General features: G+C 38.3%; 1 protein-coding gene across 1 annotated transcript in view; it reads right to left on the minus strand.

Moving 5' to 3' along the window:
* The window catches only part of LOC122815386 (epiphycan-like), a 365285-nt gene that overhangs the window by 151130 nt on the left and 196248 nt on the right, over window positions 1-17907 (minus strand). The window contains exon 3 of the mRNA XM_044087852.1: window positions 6935-7091. Within this exon, the coding sequence (XP_043943787.1) occupies window positions 6935-7091 (157 nt within the window). The remainder of the gene's footprint in view (window positions 1-6934; window positions 7092-17907) is intronic.

Below are 17907 nucleotides of genomic sequence, written 5' to 3' on the forward strand. Positions count from 1 at the left end.
CTGACCAAGTTTGTGGATGACTGCAAGCTGGGTGCTATAATAGAGTGTCCGGCCGACATGGATATCCTCCAGATAGGCCTTAATGAGACTGATGCATGGTGTCAAAGCCATGGTCTCAAGCTAAATGCTAAAAAATGCATAGTAATCCCCTTTGGAAAAAACAGAGTACCCGCAAACTACCACGTAGGAGGTAACCCCCTGAAATCTGAAGTAGTAATAAGGGATCTTGGGACCCAAGTAGATAGTCAGCTTTCCTTTGATAACCATGTTGCCAAGGTGGTTAGAAAATCCTTCTATGTGACCCATCTGATCACGAAAGGGTTCGCATCAAGATCTAAGGATGTAGTGGTGCCCCTCTGCTCTTCCCTCATCAAACCCATTATTGAGTACAATGCACCAATTGGAATGTACCTGGCTAGGCATCTCCAGCAGCTGGAGAGACCACAGAGGTACCTCACTAAGAGGATTACTGGCCTCAAACAGTTGCCCTATGCAGCCCAATTGAAAAAACTAAGGCTTTTCTCTGTTGCATACTGCCTTCTCAGAGGCGATCTCTGTCTAACATACAGAGCCATGTCCAACCCAGAACTGTTGAACATGCTCCATCTTAGCAAAACCAAATCCACTCGAGCTACATGCTCTAGGGATATAAACCTCAGCACAACAATGAATAGAACATGCTGGAGGGATAGATTCCCTTTGCAAAGACTTCCCTTGCTATGGAACAAGGTCCCAATCTACATAACACAGAGCCCCTCACTATCACTCTTCAAGAGGTACCTTGACGAGTGGATGGGTAGCAGAAAGTTCACACCAGGGATCATACCAACAGCTCTACTAGATAGGGGCCAAGGGTACTAGCTGCTAGATCAAGGGCGCAGGGAACTAACCAAAGGGGCGGTGAATACCACACAATGTGGCTGGATTAATATATGCCTTCGGGCAGATAGCCCAGTACCTACCTATGAACCTATGAACTTTCTTCATTAAGTTAGTTAAGAGCCTTTGTTCCTTACCATAAGGGAACTTCATCAGAACTAACGTAGTTAGACATATCATTTAAAACTTTCAGACTGTAAAATCGCATGACACCATCATGTTTAAACATTTAAAGGAAAAGGAACAAGCGCATAAAAATATTCAACAAAGGACTTGTTAAGAATAATGCATTGAGAATAATGCAATTTAACAACAAAGCATTTGACAGAGTAAGCTGGGATTTTATGAGTAGTGTAATGCAAGAATTTGCATTCCTTGATGCAATAATAACGTTCATTAGGATATACAAGGGATCACATGTAAAAATGAAAGTGTGGGTTGGGTGGGGTTCCTCTTTGATAAGTTCTGTTTTAAAACAGGAACCAGACAAGGGTGTCCTCTTTCCCCTTTGTTATTTGATTTACATGTATAACCATTGGCAAAAGAAAATAATAGGCTTAGAAAGTCAAGAATATAATTGGTATGATAACGAAGAGAAGGTGGTATTATTTGCAGATGATATTATTATTATTATCATAAAACCAGAAAAGGACATTTCAGTGTTGTGGAACATTCTGAGACAGTTTTAGTCTTTTTGGAATAGAAAATTAATCAAGATAAAACAAAGGCAATAGCTGTAAACTATGTACCTACACGCAGATGGGTTCAGCAATGCCCATATTTATGGGAATATGATAAAATGAAGCACTTAGAAGTATGGTTTAAAACGAATTATTTTATGGCAACTATGGACATGTGGGAGGAGATTAAACAAAAGATAATACAAAAACTGAGAAATTGGAAGATTTGTTTTATGGCTATGGATAGCAAGATACTAGTAGAAAAAATGTTTTCAGTAATTTTAGCTTTATACACAGGTCAAGCATATTTTTATTAACCAAAAATACTATGGATAGAGAGTAATAAAGAGTTGAAGGATTTTATCTGAGAGCGAAAGAGGGCAAGAGTCAAGTGGGATAAGTTGATCCTTCCAATAGAACAAGGTGGCTTAGGATGACTTGAGCTACAAAGTTAAGGCTCCTGTGCATAGCACAAGCAGAAAGCTATACTTTATAGTGAGAAGTGGTGATGACGAAACAGGGGGAAGTTCAAGAAACAAGGAGAGAATGACATTTTGGATGCAGATCATTAAGAAGAATAACAATAGCCATACAGAATATTATATTTATAAAGTAACAGAAAGTATTCTATGAACTAAGACAACATGAGGATGGAGAACGGAGATTCTGCCAAGAAGGATGGCTGCAATTAGGGGCACACAGAACAGGCAAGAGGGTTCCTATCGTGTGATCGAAAATTGTAAATGACGAACGCGTATTGAGTGAATCCGATTGGTCAAAATGTCAAAATGTTGCACTCGTAACACAGAAATCGCCGTATGAAATATTTTCCCTTTACTTCAATGCAGTGTGATCTCAAAGTAGGGATATTTAAGTAGCAGGGGTGTGGGGGTGCAGTCCCCCTGCCTACAGCATTTAGGTAAGTATAGTTTTTTATTTTTATTTTTTTGTTATATTTTCAAAATTTCAAACATCGCTCATATGGTGTCGACCATATGGTGTTCGACATTTAAAACTTTCGAAAATATAATATAGACCCCAGGCAAGAGGGGATTGGAATTTTTGGGAGAACACTGGCAAAGAAACAAATGTACTGGGAACAAATAATTATAGTGGGAAAGGTAATATAGAGTGAGAAGAGGCCAATAATTCATTGGGACTGCAGGCAAGAGATTGCTTTCCCAATCAAGGACTGATATCAGAGTTTAGGCAAGGAGAAATAAATAGGGGAATCCTAAGGAAAAGACCAGCACTGTTAGAATTTTCAGTAGACTTTAAAACAGAAGCTGAAATTAAATTATTAATTAGTAGGGCATATAAAATATTTCATGATAACTGAAGGAAACAATCAAAGTTATAGAAATTGAAATTGGATGAGCAATTGACAAAGTAACAATGGGAGGATATATGCATGGTTAACAGATATGCATCAAAGTCTAGATGATTTAGGGTTTTTGTTTGGAAGTGTTTGCATAGGTATTTTCAAACCCCAAGAAGACTGGAATTTTTTTCTTCAGTTGAATTGCAAATGTTGGAAGTGTGATGGGGAAGAAAGAGGCAAATGGGAACATATTTTTGGGAATGTAGTGAGTTGGCAGACTTTAAAAATGCCATGCAGGTTACTCTGTCAGAAATGCTGGGTGAGCAAATAACTAATGAAATTATTGTTTTGAGCTGTTATACAGAATTAGAATTGCCCAGTCATAGTAAAGTATTGCTGATTTTTCATTCTGGTAGCTGCAAGAAAAAAATAAAAAAATTACCAGAAAATGGAAAACAAAATATAAACCAACCATGCTAGAAGTAGTGAATATAGTAACAGACTGGAAATGGCTCTTTAGAAAAGGGTAGGAGCAAATTGCATAGAAAAATGGGAACTGTGGGAAGAATATTTGCAGAACAATGTTTTGGAGGAGAAATAGGGCAGGAAATGAATGAACTATGTAATGTTCGATTGACAAAGACTATACAGAGATTATATAAGATGTATAATGTTGAAACTGGAAATGTCAATATGGTTTGCTTTCATTTATTTAACTGTATGGTTGCCTATGTTATAAGTGATAATTCAATAAATATATCTTTGTTTAAAAGAAAAAAACAACACATTATTCTCAATACATTATTCTTAACAAGTCTGTTGGATAATTTTTAGGTGCTTTTCCTTTAAATATTTAAACAGTTTTTAATTAAAGTTCTAAAGTTTCTATTGGATGATGGTGTTATGTGATGGTGGTGTCATGTGCTTGCAACTACACAGGTTTTGGTCACTGTCCTCTGAGGTGAATTGCACAGGAAGTGTGGCAGATAGGAGTAGCCAGGAAGGTTTATTGATGAGGGAGTCATGGGTCTCTAGCATGAGGAAGGCTTACAATTGGGCATGCAAAGGGCTTTTAGCATTTAATAACCTTTGGTAGACAGGTGATTATATTTAAGTTTAGTTTTGTGGTGCATGGTTACAGGTGGTAACTTGGTGTTGCAGTTCGGACAATAAGGATACATAAGTCTGAACTGCAATTTGGTTTATCAGCAAGGGTTGCATTTTAGAGGATAGGCAAGCTTATGGCCAGGAATTCTAATCAAACTGAGAAGAAGCTTTTGTCTGGACTCATCAGAGTGTTGTACAAGGCCAATCTTCATTATCTAACATGTGCCTCCTTGGCAGTCTTAGCTAACTTTCAACAATATGAGGCCTTCAGATAAGTGAGCTTCTGGGCATCAAGTGTGATACTGCTAGGCATAACGTTGTGTAGGGACACATAATAATTATAGAAAGGTTCTGTTCTGGCTGAGGACATCCAAAGCTGATCAGTGAGACAAAATCAGCAAGCTATCCTTGGTATTGATAATGGCCCCTTAACCTACCCAGTTTGATGGGCCAGTAGAATTTGAGATGTAAGGTCTACAATAGGAGAAAGGTAGACGGCCTTCAATCTGGTTCTGGATAGAGGTATCTGGGCATAATATTTTGGGTCGGTAATAAAGAAAACATTAAAGCAGTCTCAAATTGAATTGGACTAGCTTCATACCTGCTAAGAAAGGGATATCTACATAGGTCATTATATGAGCCAGTAGGTGGTCATCTGGGGTTGTCTTCTTTTATATTAAGTAGAAGCTGTTGGAGATGGACAAGTAAGAGTTGGTGTACCAGGCCATTTAGGTAGAAAGTGAGTCAGGAACCAAGCACAAGACATGCAATAGTATAGACCGAAAAGCAGCTAGATAAATTCTAACTATATATTTTATTCACATGTTCTATGAAAGGGTTTTTCTAAGACACTCTTAATAATTCTAGACAGAAAAAAAACAGGAAACAGTTTCTTTCCAGAGGAAGACAGTTGGGTTTTAATTCCAAGTAATGAAATCTCCATTGGAATGTATAAATGGGCATGACCTGTCCTTAGCTGTGCGCCAGAGCTGAGTAGTCTAAGTAAAGTCAGCAGAGCATCACGATGTTGCAGCTGGGGAGACTTGACTTGGGCTGTATTCCAAAGAGAGAACTAATTAATGTGATAATAAGACATCCAATTGACTAAGAAAGTAGTTTCATGAGATTGAGTAATATAGTCAGCAATTATTAATAGACTTGCATGAGGAAAACCTGCAGCCTCAGGACTTTGGAAAAGGTTTTGGAGCATGTAAATCAAAGGAAGGCCACAGCAGCACCACGCTTGGATTTCATCATATTGCTACGCAAAGATTGTGATGGTAGAGGCCTTAATGGTACTAAAAAGATGGGGTATGACTTCAAGATATTTAGTTTGACCTATTTATTGTATAACTCCAACTGCTATTGCAGAATCTAATGTCAAAGGGTTCATAGAATATTGGAAAATGCAAAAAACAGGTCAAAAGGTGAGAGAGAGGAACAGCGAAAATAAATAAATAAATAAAAGAGAGGAGAAAAAGGGAACAAAGGATATATAGCTAGGTCAAGTCATGGATAGAGATGGGGTAACCAGGCTATAATTTAGTGGCATGTGGCCTGCTGTATATAAAGCAGGTAGTAGGTTTTATCATAGATGGATTATTAAGGAAAACAGATAGCAAGTTTATGGGAGAGACATCCAGCAATGCCTTCCTCTGGCTGTGTCTGTGAACGAATGGTTGAAGTTAGGTAAAAGCAGATGTGTGGCAGTAGAAAAGGGGGATGGCCACATTAGCAGGGGAGTCTGAGTATATTTGTTTGGAGAGACAGTAAAACCTACCCAGGAGGAAGCCCGCTCCCCCTTCTCAGTTAGCAGTGTATGTGAACTGGAGGATCTTCAATTTGTTAGCGCAGGGCAGTTTTGAACTTAAAAATGTATTAGAATGGGCCCTTGGCATGACATTGTGAGCACCTCAGGCTCATGGCCCATTGCAGCATCATTAAGCCTCTGGCTAGCTGAGGGTGAAGGGTGTCTTTAGTCTGTTTCAAATAAGTGCTTAGAATGAATTGAAGCTATTGCTGTAATATTCAATGACATTGACACTGTTTAAGTAAAATTAACAAGTACCTCTGCAATCTGTAATGAAGAAGTAATTGCATAGGTCCCAGTGGCCTAATGGATAAGGCATTGGCCTCCTAAGCCAAGGATTGTGGGTCTGAGGAACATCTAGGGTGAAATTATCTTGATACAAGTAGAGATTGAGAGTTGGGGTTCGGCATAGAAGTTAAGGTGTTTGCCTTACAAAAACAAAGTACATGATTTAATTCTCACCTTTGGGACATGTATAGGCTTAAAAAGGTCCCTTGTGATTATTAGCCTACTAAATACCTATGAACCTATATGCCTAAATCGTTTGGAAATGGAAATGAAGTTGCAAAGTATCGATGATGGTATTTGTAGGCAAAATTAAGTCTGAAGACTGCAGAGGTATGTCTGTTATCTTTCTTTTTTGGAGACAAAAAATTAAAGACCACTGAAAAAATGGCTGATTAATGTCATTGGTGGATTCAAAGTTCATTGATTGAGTAGCATGAAATTAAATAGAATGTCAGGGCTGAGAAGGTCATACTATTGCCTTTAATGAATCGGAAGATAATTACATCACATTTCTGTACATTAATGCAAGTAAAAGAAGATTTTTTTCCCCAAAATTTAGAGACATTCTCTGAAATAACTGTTAATTCATAATTGTGAGGAAACACAAAGCATAACAGGCATTCTGGAAACCAGAAAATGCATACATCTGCTGTCACTGCTAGTCAGTGAAAGTTAATGGACAGAGAGTATGTCATACATCCAGAAGACAGCAACATTTTTAACACAATGTCTTTGGCCTTGGTATAAATCAGTACTGTTTTCCGGACAGATATTTTCATGTTTGCATGTTCATATCAGTGTGGTTATAAACTGATGTTGCTGTATTATTCTGTTTTTGTTTTCACTAACCTCTCTGAGTCTGAGGTCCAAGAGCATCAGGTGGCAAAGGTAGCCGTGGTAGTGGTTTCTGTGGAGGTAATTCATGCTCAGCACTGAAAATGTTAGTGTGCTCCGGTTCTGGAATTGCAGCCTTATGTCTGATGGGTGACAAAGTACCAATTTCCACCTAGGGCAAACATACGATATGTTATTACTAGCCATAATAAGCACATAAAGCATTAGTGTTCATATTACAGTCACTAAGTTCACCTTTTTATAAAATATAAATGGTTTAATATCTAGATAAAAGCATGGCCATCATCTTTGCATCTGCTGACATTATTATCTAGAATACATCCTTTCATTTTCATGTTATTGAATGAATGAATGAAAAAGTGCAGATTAAGAGGCATAGATTTTTGTCGATTGTTTGTGTACAGACAACCATCTTCTCACAGTAGAATGTACATATGTTTCTTTGAATATGTTTCTAGTTACTCTTTTCTTGAGGTATACAAGCTGTGCTCCTAAAGTTTAATACCTTTACATTGGTGCATACTTTTGTAAGGAAGTAAATTCTTTTCTCCAACTACTGTTAAATTAAATTAATAGCTTCCTGACTATTCCTTATTACTGTCTTGTTTTAATGTCCTTCAGCCATAAACCCACTGCCTCTCTGAATGACTGTGTAACAATATCATTTAATGGGGACATTCAAACAAGCTTAGCACTTCCATGCAATGCTCATCTCCATGAGCTACTGTTTTTATTTCTTTTTTTTCATTTAGTTTCACAGAATGTGGGTAGATCAGTATATGAAGTAACACATATTTCAGATGTGTAACTAGGAACAGTCCATTGAATTAAAAATCAAATAATATTAAGCAATACTTGACCTCTATAGAAATGTTAAGCATTTCTGAGCATCTCTAAATAGAGAGCCATAGGAATTACAAACAACAAACTTAAAACGTCAAAGATACGTCATGCTGAGTAAAAGAGACATTTAAGTCTTGACGTGCAGCAGCCATGATTCATGAGAAATGAGCTTGTTTATGTATAAAACATGCAAGACCTGCTACAGTATGAAATACAGAATACACTGCCAACCCCCAAAAAAGTAGAACTATATACTGTTAAAAACTGGCTAATTATTTACAACAAACCATGAAATCTTTATAGAAATAAAATGTAAAGATGCAAATACAAATATTTTAAAATATCATTTCTGCAGACTGGCAAAAACCCCAAACAGCTACAAGTAGGGGAAGAAATCCCATATCTTAAATATTCTGCCAGTTAATTTGGATAACTTTAGAGAAAGAACAATCAGTTTTTCATGAAGCTATGCTGTCTGGACATTCTACAAAGCAAAGTTGGACCATATAACTGCACTCCAATCTCTGAAAACAAATATAGGTGTGAGCACAATCCAAAATGATTACTTCCACCGCAAAGACAGTAATACAAAATATGCAGCAAATGTTCAGCCATGTATTGGACTCAGTCTCTGATTTGTAAAGGGGAACTCACCAAACCACATTATGATAATGTAGGGAGAACACTGTATGTTTTGTATTACTGCAAATATTTCAGAAATAAACAATTTAGAGAAATTTTCCTGACATGTGAAAAGTCATATCATACTAAACTGAAATTTAATGCTTAAAACATACAGTTGCAGAGATAACTGTAAACACAAGATTAAATAACCAGACTGTCTATGATTTCCATAGTTCTGTTAATATTTCATAACTGTAGTAATATACTTAATTAACATGTGAGCATTAATTTGCATTTAACTTAAATGTATATTAATATAGCAGAAGTTTCTACAATTGGAGTATTCCCTTCCACAAAGTGTAACAACCTTGTAATTTATTAAATTAAGTTAATTGATAAAGGAGAGTAAGTCTTGCATAGGATGTGGTAGGAAATATGCCACCATGGGAAAATAATTTTAAGATTTTTGCGCGTCTGCTCTCATGCGAGTGTCTGACTGTTTAATCCCTAGCGGACCTTAACCCTGCGACATCACCTGGCCACAAAAGCAACTTTGGTGGAGACCCAACTGAAACTCTGCTAATTACAACCATCGGTCCTGCAGCTACCAAATAAGATAACAGAATCCCACTAAAGTATGTGCCCTAGTGCCTAACTAGTACATGATATAGTAGCCCTTCTTAGCTACAGCATCTTGTTTGTCTCCTAAATAGTGTTACAACAAAGACAGTGTTTTCTGCATGTGTGCTGTATGAGAGGATGCCAGCAGACCCAATCTTTCTCCTCCTGGATTACCACCACTCCTTTCACTTTTCTGTACCCACTTTAGTTCCCCATACCTCACTCTTGACTACATCTCCTGTTGTCTGTCTCACTTTACCTTTGCCTGCAGTCCTGCCCTGCTCCATAGTCTGTTGCCTTTCTCTTGCTACTCTCCAATCTACTGCCCTCTACTCATGGTCTTTGCCCCTACTTCCCTCTACTCATGGTCTTTGTCCTACTCTTGCTGCTTGTAAACATCTCTCTCTCTTTTAAGCCCCACACATCTGATAACTTCAATTCACCAACTCAGGTATTATCCTCTAATACAATCCTATCAGTGCAACTGAGGCTAGCATTCTTATGAAAGTGCCATCTGTACTTAATCATTGTGTCTCTTTGTCCATTCCTTGCTTCCCTTCTATCTTTTCTGTCTCTAGCTAGTTCTTTTCTTTTTTCTCTCCTCCTTACTGATTGTTTCCTGGTATATTTTACAACCTGGGTATTAGCCCTGCTACGTTTGCCCTCGCTACGCTTGGGCTCACTTCGCTCCCCTACCCTACCCCCATTCCCACACACTCCATTATAATTTCCTTTATACCATCCATTTCCCAAGCCCTATTTAACCTCCCCTACATGTCTCCACAAACCGACCAGACTCAAAATGTTTCCTCCTTCCCATACATCTAAACACAAGTTCTATAAATTAGATCTACCTATCGTTTTACTCTCCCTATACAGAAATAACTTACTTTTATCTGAGGACATCCAACCTAACCCTGGCCCCTCCCCATCTACAACAAAACACACTTCTCCCTTATCCTTTTCCTCCCCCTCTGCTCCTACTGCCTCTGTCCACCATCAGTCTAACATACATATATCACCCACATCCAAACACCTTGCCATATACTCTCTAAATATTCAAAGCTTAATAAACAAAATTACTGAGTTCCATGCCTGGATAGCCCATACAACTCCTCACATCCTCTGCCTATCTGAAACTGGCTTAAGCCACACATCTCTAACAATGAAATCCTCGTACCAGGATATAACATCTACCATGCAGACAGACTGCATAAAAAAGGGTTGGTGCAGCCATCCTACACAGTAATAGTTTCACCCTCACACCTTTTACTGCCCCCATCCCTGACTTTCAACCAGCTGAACTCATTATTGCTAACTATCACCTCGATTCACACAATAAATTAGCTATTGCCTCCATCTACATCCCTCCTGGAAACAATTTGCCAATCCTTGAGAAAATCCTTTCCTGGTTCACTCACAATATTCCCTATGAAACTCTTATCTTAGGAGATGTCAACCTAGACTGGATAAAACTAAAAATTGACTCTCCACAAAACAGTATTAATCTCCATGGTTACCATCAACTTATAACTTCTCCCACCCGAATCCATAAAAACACCTTTTCTAGCTCTATAATTGACTGGATACTTACCAACACCCCTAAGCTATATCACAACCCCACTACCCTACCAGATCAATCAAGTGACCACCTGCCCACTCTTGTCCTTACATACAGCACTCAACCTCCCAAATCAAACCACTATAGATACTGCCGCAAACTCTCTAAATTTGACTCAACACAATTCAACACAATTCTCTCTTCCACTAACTGGACTTTCCTGAAGCAAATCCCTTTAAATGACGCAGTAAATAGTTTCAACAGTATCTTCGTAAATACCCTCAACTCCCTCACTCCCTCTAGAAAGGTTAGAATAAAAGTTAAGTCCCTTATGCTCCAAAGAGATAAAACTTGGAAAGCCTGGACAAAAACTAAAGAATTATCCTTGCTCCACAAGTATAGACATCTCAGAAACCTTACCAAGAAACAAACCAATTTCGACAAAAAGTCCTTCTTTAACTTTACTCTACTTGATAGCAAAACCAACCCTCAGAAATTCTGGTCAACCATTAAAAGAATTATTTCTCCTGGATGCCCCTCAAATCCCCCCACCTACCCAGATACATCCCCTCTAGATACAGCTACTTTGCTCAATAAATACTTTATTGATACTATTCAGTCACTCTTACCCACAACTGGTAATGCTACCTACCCACACAACAATAATCCCTTCTTCCTACAGCCTGTTCCTACTTCCTATATCTGATCTCTTCTACTTAAGCTCAAACCCTGCTCACCATCTATAGATAATCCACCCCCCCCCACTTTCCTCAAACTAGCTGCTGACTCTATAGCTTATCCAGTGTCTATCTAAATCAATAGGTCCATTCAGGAATCTGCAGTACCTACCCTCTGGAAATCCTTTTTCACTATTCCCCTACACAAAGGGGGTAACTCTACTAACCCATCTAATTACCATCCCATAGTCATCCTATCCCCCCTCTCCAAAATACTTGAAAAATGCATCCACTCACAACTGCTAAAATACCTACTCCAACAAAATCTTCTCAACCCTACCCAACATAGTTTTCATCCCCACCATATTACAAGTACTGCCCTCCTATCCTTTATCCATACCATTGCAGAAGCCATAGATAACAATAAACTTATCTCATGCCTCTTCCTAGACCTTTCCAGAGCTTTTGATACTGGCTCCCATCCTCTGCTGCTATCTAAACTTGCTAGGCTCAATCTATCTGCTTCTACCCTTAGCTGGTTCTCCAGTTACTTATCCTCCAGGCAGCAGTCTGTCAAATGACTCTCTTCCACTTCTCCATTCCTATCTGTCACAACAGGAGTACCCCAAGGATCCATCTTAGGTCCTCTCCTCTTTAACATATTCACTAATGACCTACACACATCATGCAAACAATCCTCCTTCATCCAATACGCAGATGATGCTACCCTCATCTCCATCTCTGACAACATCTCTGAGCTCCATACTCTCTCACAGCATACTTTCTCATCTACTGAACAGTGGCTCTCTGAAAACCTACTCATCCTTAACCCCCCCAAACAAAATTCCTACTACTCCTCCCCATTCACATACTCACCACAAATCTTCCTTCTTTATCACCTCCTCAAATAACACAATTATTAAACCTGATGCTCATACTAAACTTTTAGGAGTCATCATAGATGATGAACTCAAATTTAATATACACCTCCTCCAATGTATAAAAAAGACTAACCAGAAACTTGGCTTGCTTTATCATAACAAGAAATTTCTAACTCCAAATGCTAGGCTCTCCCTTGCCAAAGCCTTCCTCCTGCCCTCCCTTCTGTATGCTGCCCCTGTATTTACCAATATCCAAGCCACAACTTTAAACAATCTCCAACAAACTTATCATAAGATAGCTAGATTCATAACAGACTCTCCTTACAAATCCCACCACTGTCTACCCCTCACATCTCTACAATGGCTAGAATTCCCCCACACTTTGTTACTTTCACAACTACAAATGCTACATTTCATTCTCTACAAACCTTCTTCTTGCCCGGCTCTGTCTTCCCTCATTTCCATCTACACACCTTCTCGCACTCTCCGCACCTCTAATCAGCAACTTCTTAACACCTACCAGCCAAAAAAAACAGTAGGCAAACTCTTATATAAATACTCAATAGCCCAAAACTGGAAAAAACTTCCTTGTGAAATAAGCTCCACCATTCATCCAGCACATTTTAAGGAGAAACTAAAACTCCATCTGCTCAACACCAGAATCTGCCCTTGCACAGCCCCGACCTAACCTCATCTCTCCCTCCAAGGGCTACCCCCTCCTCACTATCCTCCATCACCTCAATAATGTGATCCCCCAACTAAGGGTTACAAACTGAACTGAACTCTCTCATCTGATCAATTAATCTACATGTAAATATGTACAAAATCTCTAATCTGTAAACATATAGTTTACATAATGTAAATAGTTTGCATGTTTTCACCTGTAGTCTTGTATTATTTTTTTTTTATTTTTTTTTTTCATATCTCATCATATGTCAGTTGAAATTGTTACCTTTTTATGTCTGTATATATCTATATTGGAGCTTTTCTCGTTGGGTCTCCACTGAAAACAGGCCAAAAACCCAGCTGGACCAACCCGGTTAACAAATGTCAATAAATAAATAAATAAACTTTAAATCTGGATGAAAAGACATAAGCCCCAAGCTTTGGAAAAACAAATCAGCCACTTCTATGAGAAGAGCTGGGTAAAGAGGGAACCTGCCCCAGGTACCAATATGTAGTGCTCATTAAGTGCCCAATATATAGTGCTGCCTACAAGTGATCACTAAAAGAGAAACTGTTCTTTCTTTTTTAAGACATGCATCTGGAATGTTTTTCCCCAGGCCTCCGCTGAAAATTGGCTTTGTTCCAAGTCGGACTTTCCCAGTTAACAAATGTTAAATAAATAGAATGAAATAAAATGGTCTTAAACTACCATAAAAAAAGTTTGACAGTTACTTTGTAAGCTGTCCATAAGCAATGATTCTGATTGGTTATAGACAGCTTTTAAACTGTTAACTGTTCTGTTTTTGATAAGGAAGTTAAATTACTTTTAAAAAACAAAACAGTTTCATTGTTAGTTCACAAACTGTTAATGAACACACACTTAATTACAGTTTGCTAATTACCAGATTGTTGTTTAATAAAATTAGAAAAATTTGAAGCTATCATTAAGTAAACACAATTGCTTATAGGCAGTAAGAGTGGCGGTTGCAAATGAGTAATGTGTCTAGGGCACAAAGTTTTCTATTTAAGGCTCTGAAATCATCTTTCAAAATCATATGCTATCATATGAAAAGGGCTCACCATGATTATTGAATTGGCACTAGAATTGTAACTGCAATATGTGCAGCATCACAAGTCTTCTTGTAGAAGCATTATGTGAATAATATATTTTTTCAACAGTTCAAAGGTTCAAAAAAGTGCAAAAACATTTGAGGTGAAATATTACTAGAAATAAATACTGTTGGGAAAGAGCTAGGCTTAGAGGATGTATGGTTCATGAACAGAAAGCATTGATTAAAACAACTATTTTGTGTGTCAAAGAGTTGTAGTGACTTCAAGCAAATTGTAGGTTTATTGTGTAGAAACAGTGAAGAGAAGCTCCAAAACTGCCATTGGAATCTTGTAGACATTTGTCTCCCATCTGAGTCCTATGGCATGACTCAGGAGAAATGAAGTTTGGCAACAAACCAAGTTGTCCCTGGACATCTTCATGGGGGGTTAGGTTGTTATTAGGAAGAGTTAAGTGGGTTGGGGAAGTGAAAGGGTTAAGTGAAGGCAGGGATGGTTGGGAGGAAATGAGATAGGGATGGGGAGGGGCTTAACAGGTTTAGTCTATTGAAGCTGGGTTAAGCAAGCACATTTTGGCATGCACTTGCTAAGGCAAGGGATGCCCAAAATGACCTGGAGGTATTCTGGGAGGGACAGTAGGCTTTAGTATTCTGGTTTAAGGGGGATTGTAGTTTGAGGGGTGTTTTGTTATAGAGTTGTGTTTATGACTTCAGGAACAGCCTAAGAGCTTTTGTGTGGTCTTTATTCACTGACTTGTGGTAGAAGAGGAAGGTTTCGCTTTGCTGTTCCTCTAAATATTACTCAAGGAGCTGATTGTGACTTGCTGGATGGTCTGTTACCCTATATTTTGTTACACGAATATTTATAAAACCAGCTTATCTGAAGTGGGGAGGTAACTGCTGCTTTATTTGTGCAAAAAACAAGGTATTTAATGTTGGTGTATTGAGGCCTTGGTGTGGGCTTGGGAACTGTGTTTTAAAGTTTAAAAAATTGTGTATTTTCATATTATGGGTTATGCCACGTTTGTCTGAATTATGATATTTATTATTTTTTGTTTGTTTCTTCAACTAATAGGGCTTAAGATTTTCTATTTATTTTTATCAGCTTAATTCTGTAATCAATGTTTGTTGATATTGCATTTTAATAGAGTTTGCTTTTACGAAAAAAAAATCCTTGTTGAGTAGCTAAGAAATATAGAATAATTTACTGTTATTTCTGATTGTTCTATTTTATTATCCTAAGTTTTAGTTCACATTCAAAGTGAGTTGCATAGTTACAAATGTTCTTTTTTTTCCCTACAAATTAATGAATTGTTTCTTGACTTTCTTTAGTGCATAAATTCAATAAGTTAAATTTTCCATCACTTCAATCTGAGCTGTATAACATAAATAGATATCTAAGAATGTACATACAAAGATTAAAGTGAGTCCAACATTTCAGTTATATCAATGTTATAATTAAGGGTCATAAAGTAAACATTTTCCCAAAATAATGCCTGGCTACACATCCAAATAACAAAGATAAATAAAAGAATGAATGTCTAAATAATAAAAAAAAAAAAAAAAAAAAACTAGCTAAATAAATAACTCCTAGCTATTCATTTCTAGTTTTTGGGAAAATAAGCAATTCCTCATAACATCATTCAGACTTGCTCCTGTTTACATAAAACAGCATAGTATCAGAAGTTCAACGGTGAAAACAACACCCCTCACACACACACACGTGTGTGTGTGTGTGTGTGTGTGTGTGTGTGTGTGTGTGTGTTTGAGCTCGCATGTGTGTGTGTGTGTGTGTTTGAGCTCACATGTGTGTGTGTGTGTGTGTGTGTGTGTGTGTGTGTGTGTGTGCGTGTGCATGTATATATATATATATATATATATATATATATATATATAGATATAGATATATATACGATTAACAGCTATTATTAGGCTTGCTGCATTGTGTCCATTTGTTCCACATTATGTTGATTATTAGTGTGCCTCATTTGGAGATGGAAGATTATGAGCTAGGCAGATGGCTTTACAATATAAGTTAGCTTTGCGTATACAGGGTGCTAATGGATGTGGCTGGAATCTCAAGGTTGCCCGGGTTGTGGATATTTATAGGTCCCTTCATGTCTGGGGTTTAGTTTTAACATACTCGACTGGTAGTTAAATTTATCTTGGGTATTTGATAGGGTCATTGGAAGCATAGCTTCAGTTATGGCTGCTTTGTCATAGATGTGAGTGGAGGTGGTACATTCCTTCCCGGGTTGGCAGGATATGTTATCTTTGAAGATGTGTTGGAATGTGTGTTATGTATTTTGGATGATTTACATGTCTTTATTTTTTGCAGATGGGGTCTTGGAACACTGCGGCTGTAATTTGCAATAGGAGGGTATAAGATGGAGCCTTCTCTTTACATATTAGAGGGTTTACTTTGCTCCTTTTCTTTGTAGATGATGGTGTGCCGAGTACCAGTTGTGGTGATACACAGTGAATTCATAGATGATGGAAGCAGTGGCGAGCGAGGAGGTTACACATGGGGAGCACAAGTGGGCAACAGTTACTGACGGAAGTAAGTGGATTTTAAAGTTGTTGAGTTTTGGTAGAGGATTTACACTGTTAGTCAGAGAAGGATAGGCATTTGAGTTTTTGATCTCAGGGTTAATCGGTTGTACAATATGTTCTATTAACCATTCAGTATGTTAGATTAACGTTGAAAGTTGTCCCTGTTTTGGGCATTTGCATTCAATAGTAAAAGGAAGCCACGGCCATTGGACATATGTAAGAGTTTGGGTTCCTGCAGTGGGCTTGATGAGGTTACAGGTAATGCATTTTATTTAGTCTTCATTAAGGCATGTCAATGTGGACAGAGTTCAGGTAGATGGAGTGGAGTCACACCACTCTTAGTATCATAGAAAGTTATTAGGCTACTGGCTTGGGGATGGTTACAAGCTAGATAAGTTCAGCTCTCTTCTTTGGGTAGCACTTATCACTCTTGTTCAAGGGGATATGAGTCATAGTATAAAAAAAAAAAAAAAAAAAAAAAAAAAAAAGGAGCTGGTGTCATATTTTGATGCAGAGTTTGGCAAACACTTGATGGGGTGGCAGGGGTCCTTGTCAGTGCCTCCATGTTAAGTAATTATTGGTATGTGTGCACATAATTTATTGTTTTTTCTTTTCTTTGCAGATTGCTGAAGCACAGAAGGCATCATGCAGTGGCTTGAAACAGGATTTGAAGGGAGAGGTTTAGATAGGATGGATGTTCTCGTCACTGGAATGGGGCACATGGAGGGTCTGAGTAATCACCTTAGTAAGGCATGTAAGAGCTCTGTGTTTAATTAGTGGGAGCTGATTATTGCGTTGGTATAGGGGGCAAGTAAGGAAGAGGTAGGTGGGGGGGGCAAAGGGAAAACTGGTGGGGAGGGTTTATTGGGCAGTGTGGGGATCCCACGGGATGAGTAGAGTCATGACAGTCATAGGAGCACAGGAACTTATTAGGCTACAGCCCCATGGCACTTGCAAGCCAGTGAAGTTCGGGTGGTTGTATTCACTAATCCAGTTGTTTGAACCGAATGTGGGGGAAGGGCCATTGAGGTGTTGGACAGATGTCGGAGTTTATTCCCAATGGGTGGTACCTTTGGGGATGACAAATTTGTCACTTGAATAGATAGTGTTAATGTTACATACCAGGTTAAAGTTTTACAGAATAGCACAAGTACCATTTCACTTGTGGCTTGGGTGAATTTTGTAGATAGGGTTTTAGGAAGCATGGTAGGTAGGTGACTGTGTTGCGATAGTTTTAGAAACTGGGTGCATTGTTACAGGGGAGTTAGAAAGTTTAAAGGAAGCTTGGTTTAAAGGAAGCCTGGTTTCAGGATAAGGCAGCTGTAGGACAGGTCTTAATTACCTACTAGTGGTATAGGTAACATAACGAAAGAGAGCTTTTGAGGGGAAAGGCCAGGGACAAACAGGGGTTAACATGGTTTGGTAATGAGTGAATCGGGATTTATGGCTGAGCATGTAGAGTACTTCATTGCTG

This window comes from Protopterus annectens, chromosome 11.part0 (assembly GCF_019279795.1).
Source record: "Protopterus annectens isolate FY-2018-M chromosome 11.part0, PAN1.0, whole genome shotgun sequence".
NCBI lineage: Eukaryota > Metazoa > Chordata > Ceratodontiformes > Protopteridae > Protopterus > Protopterus annectens.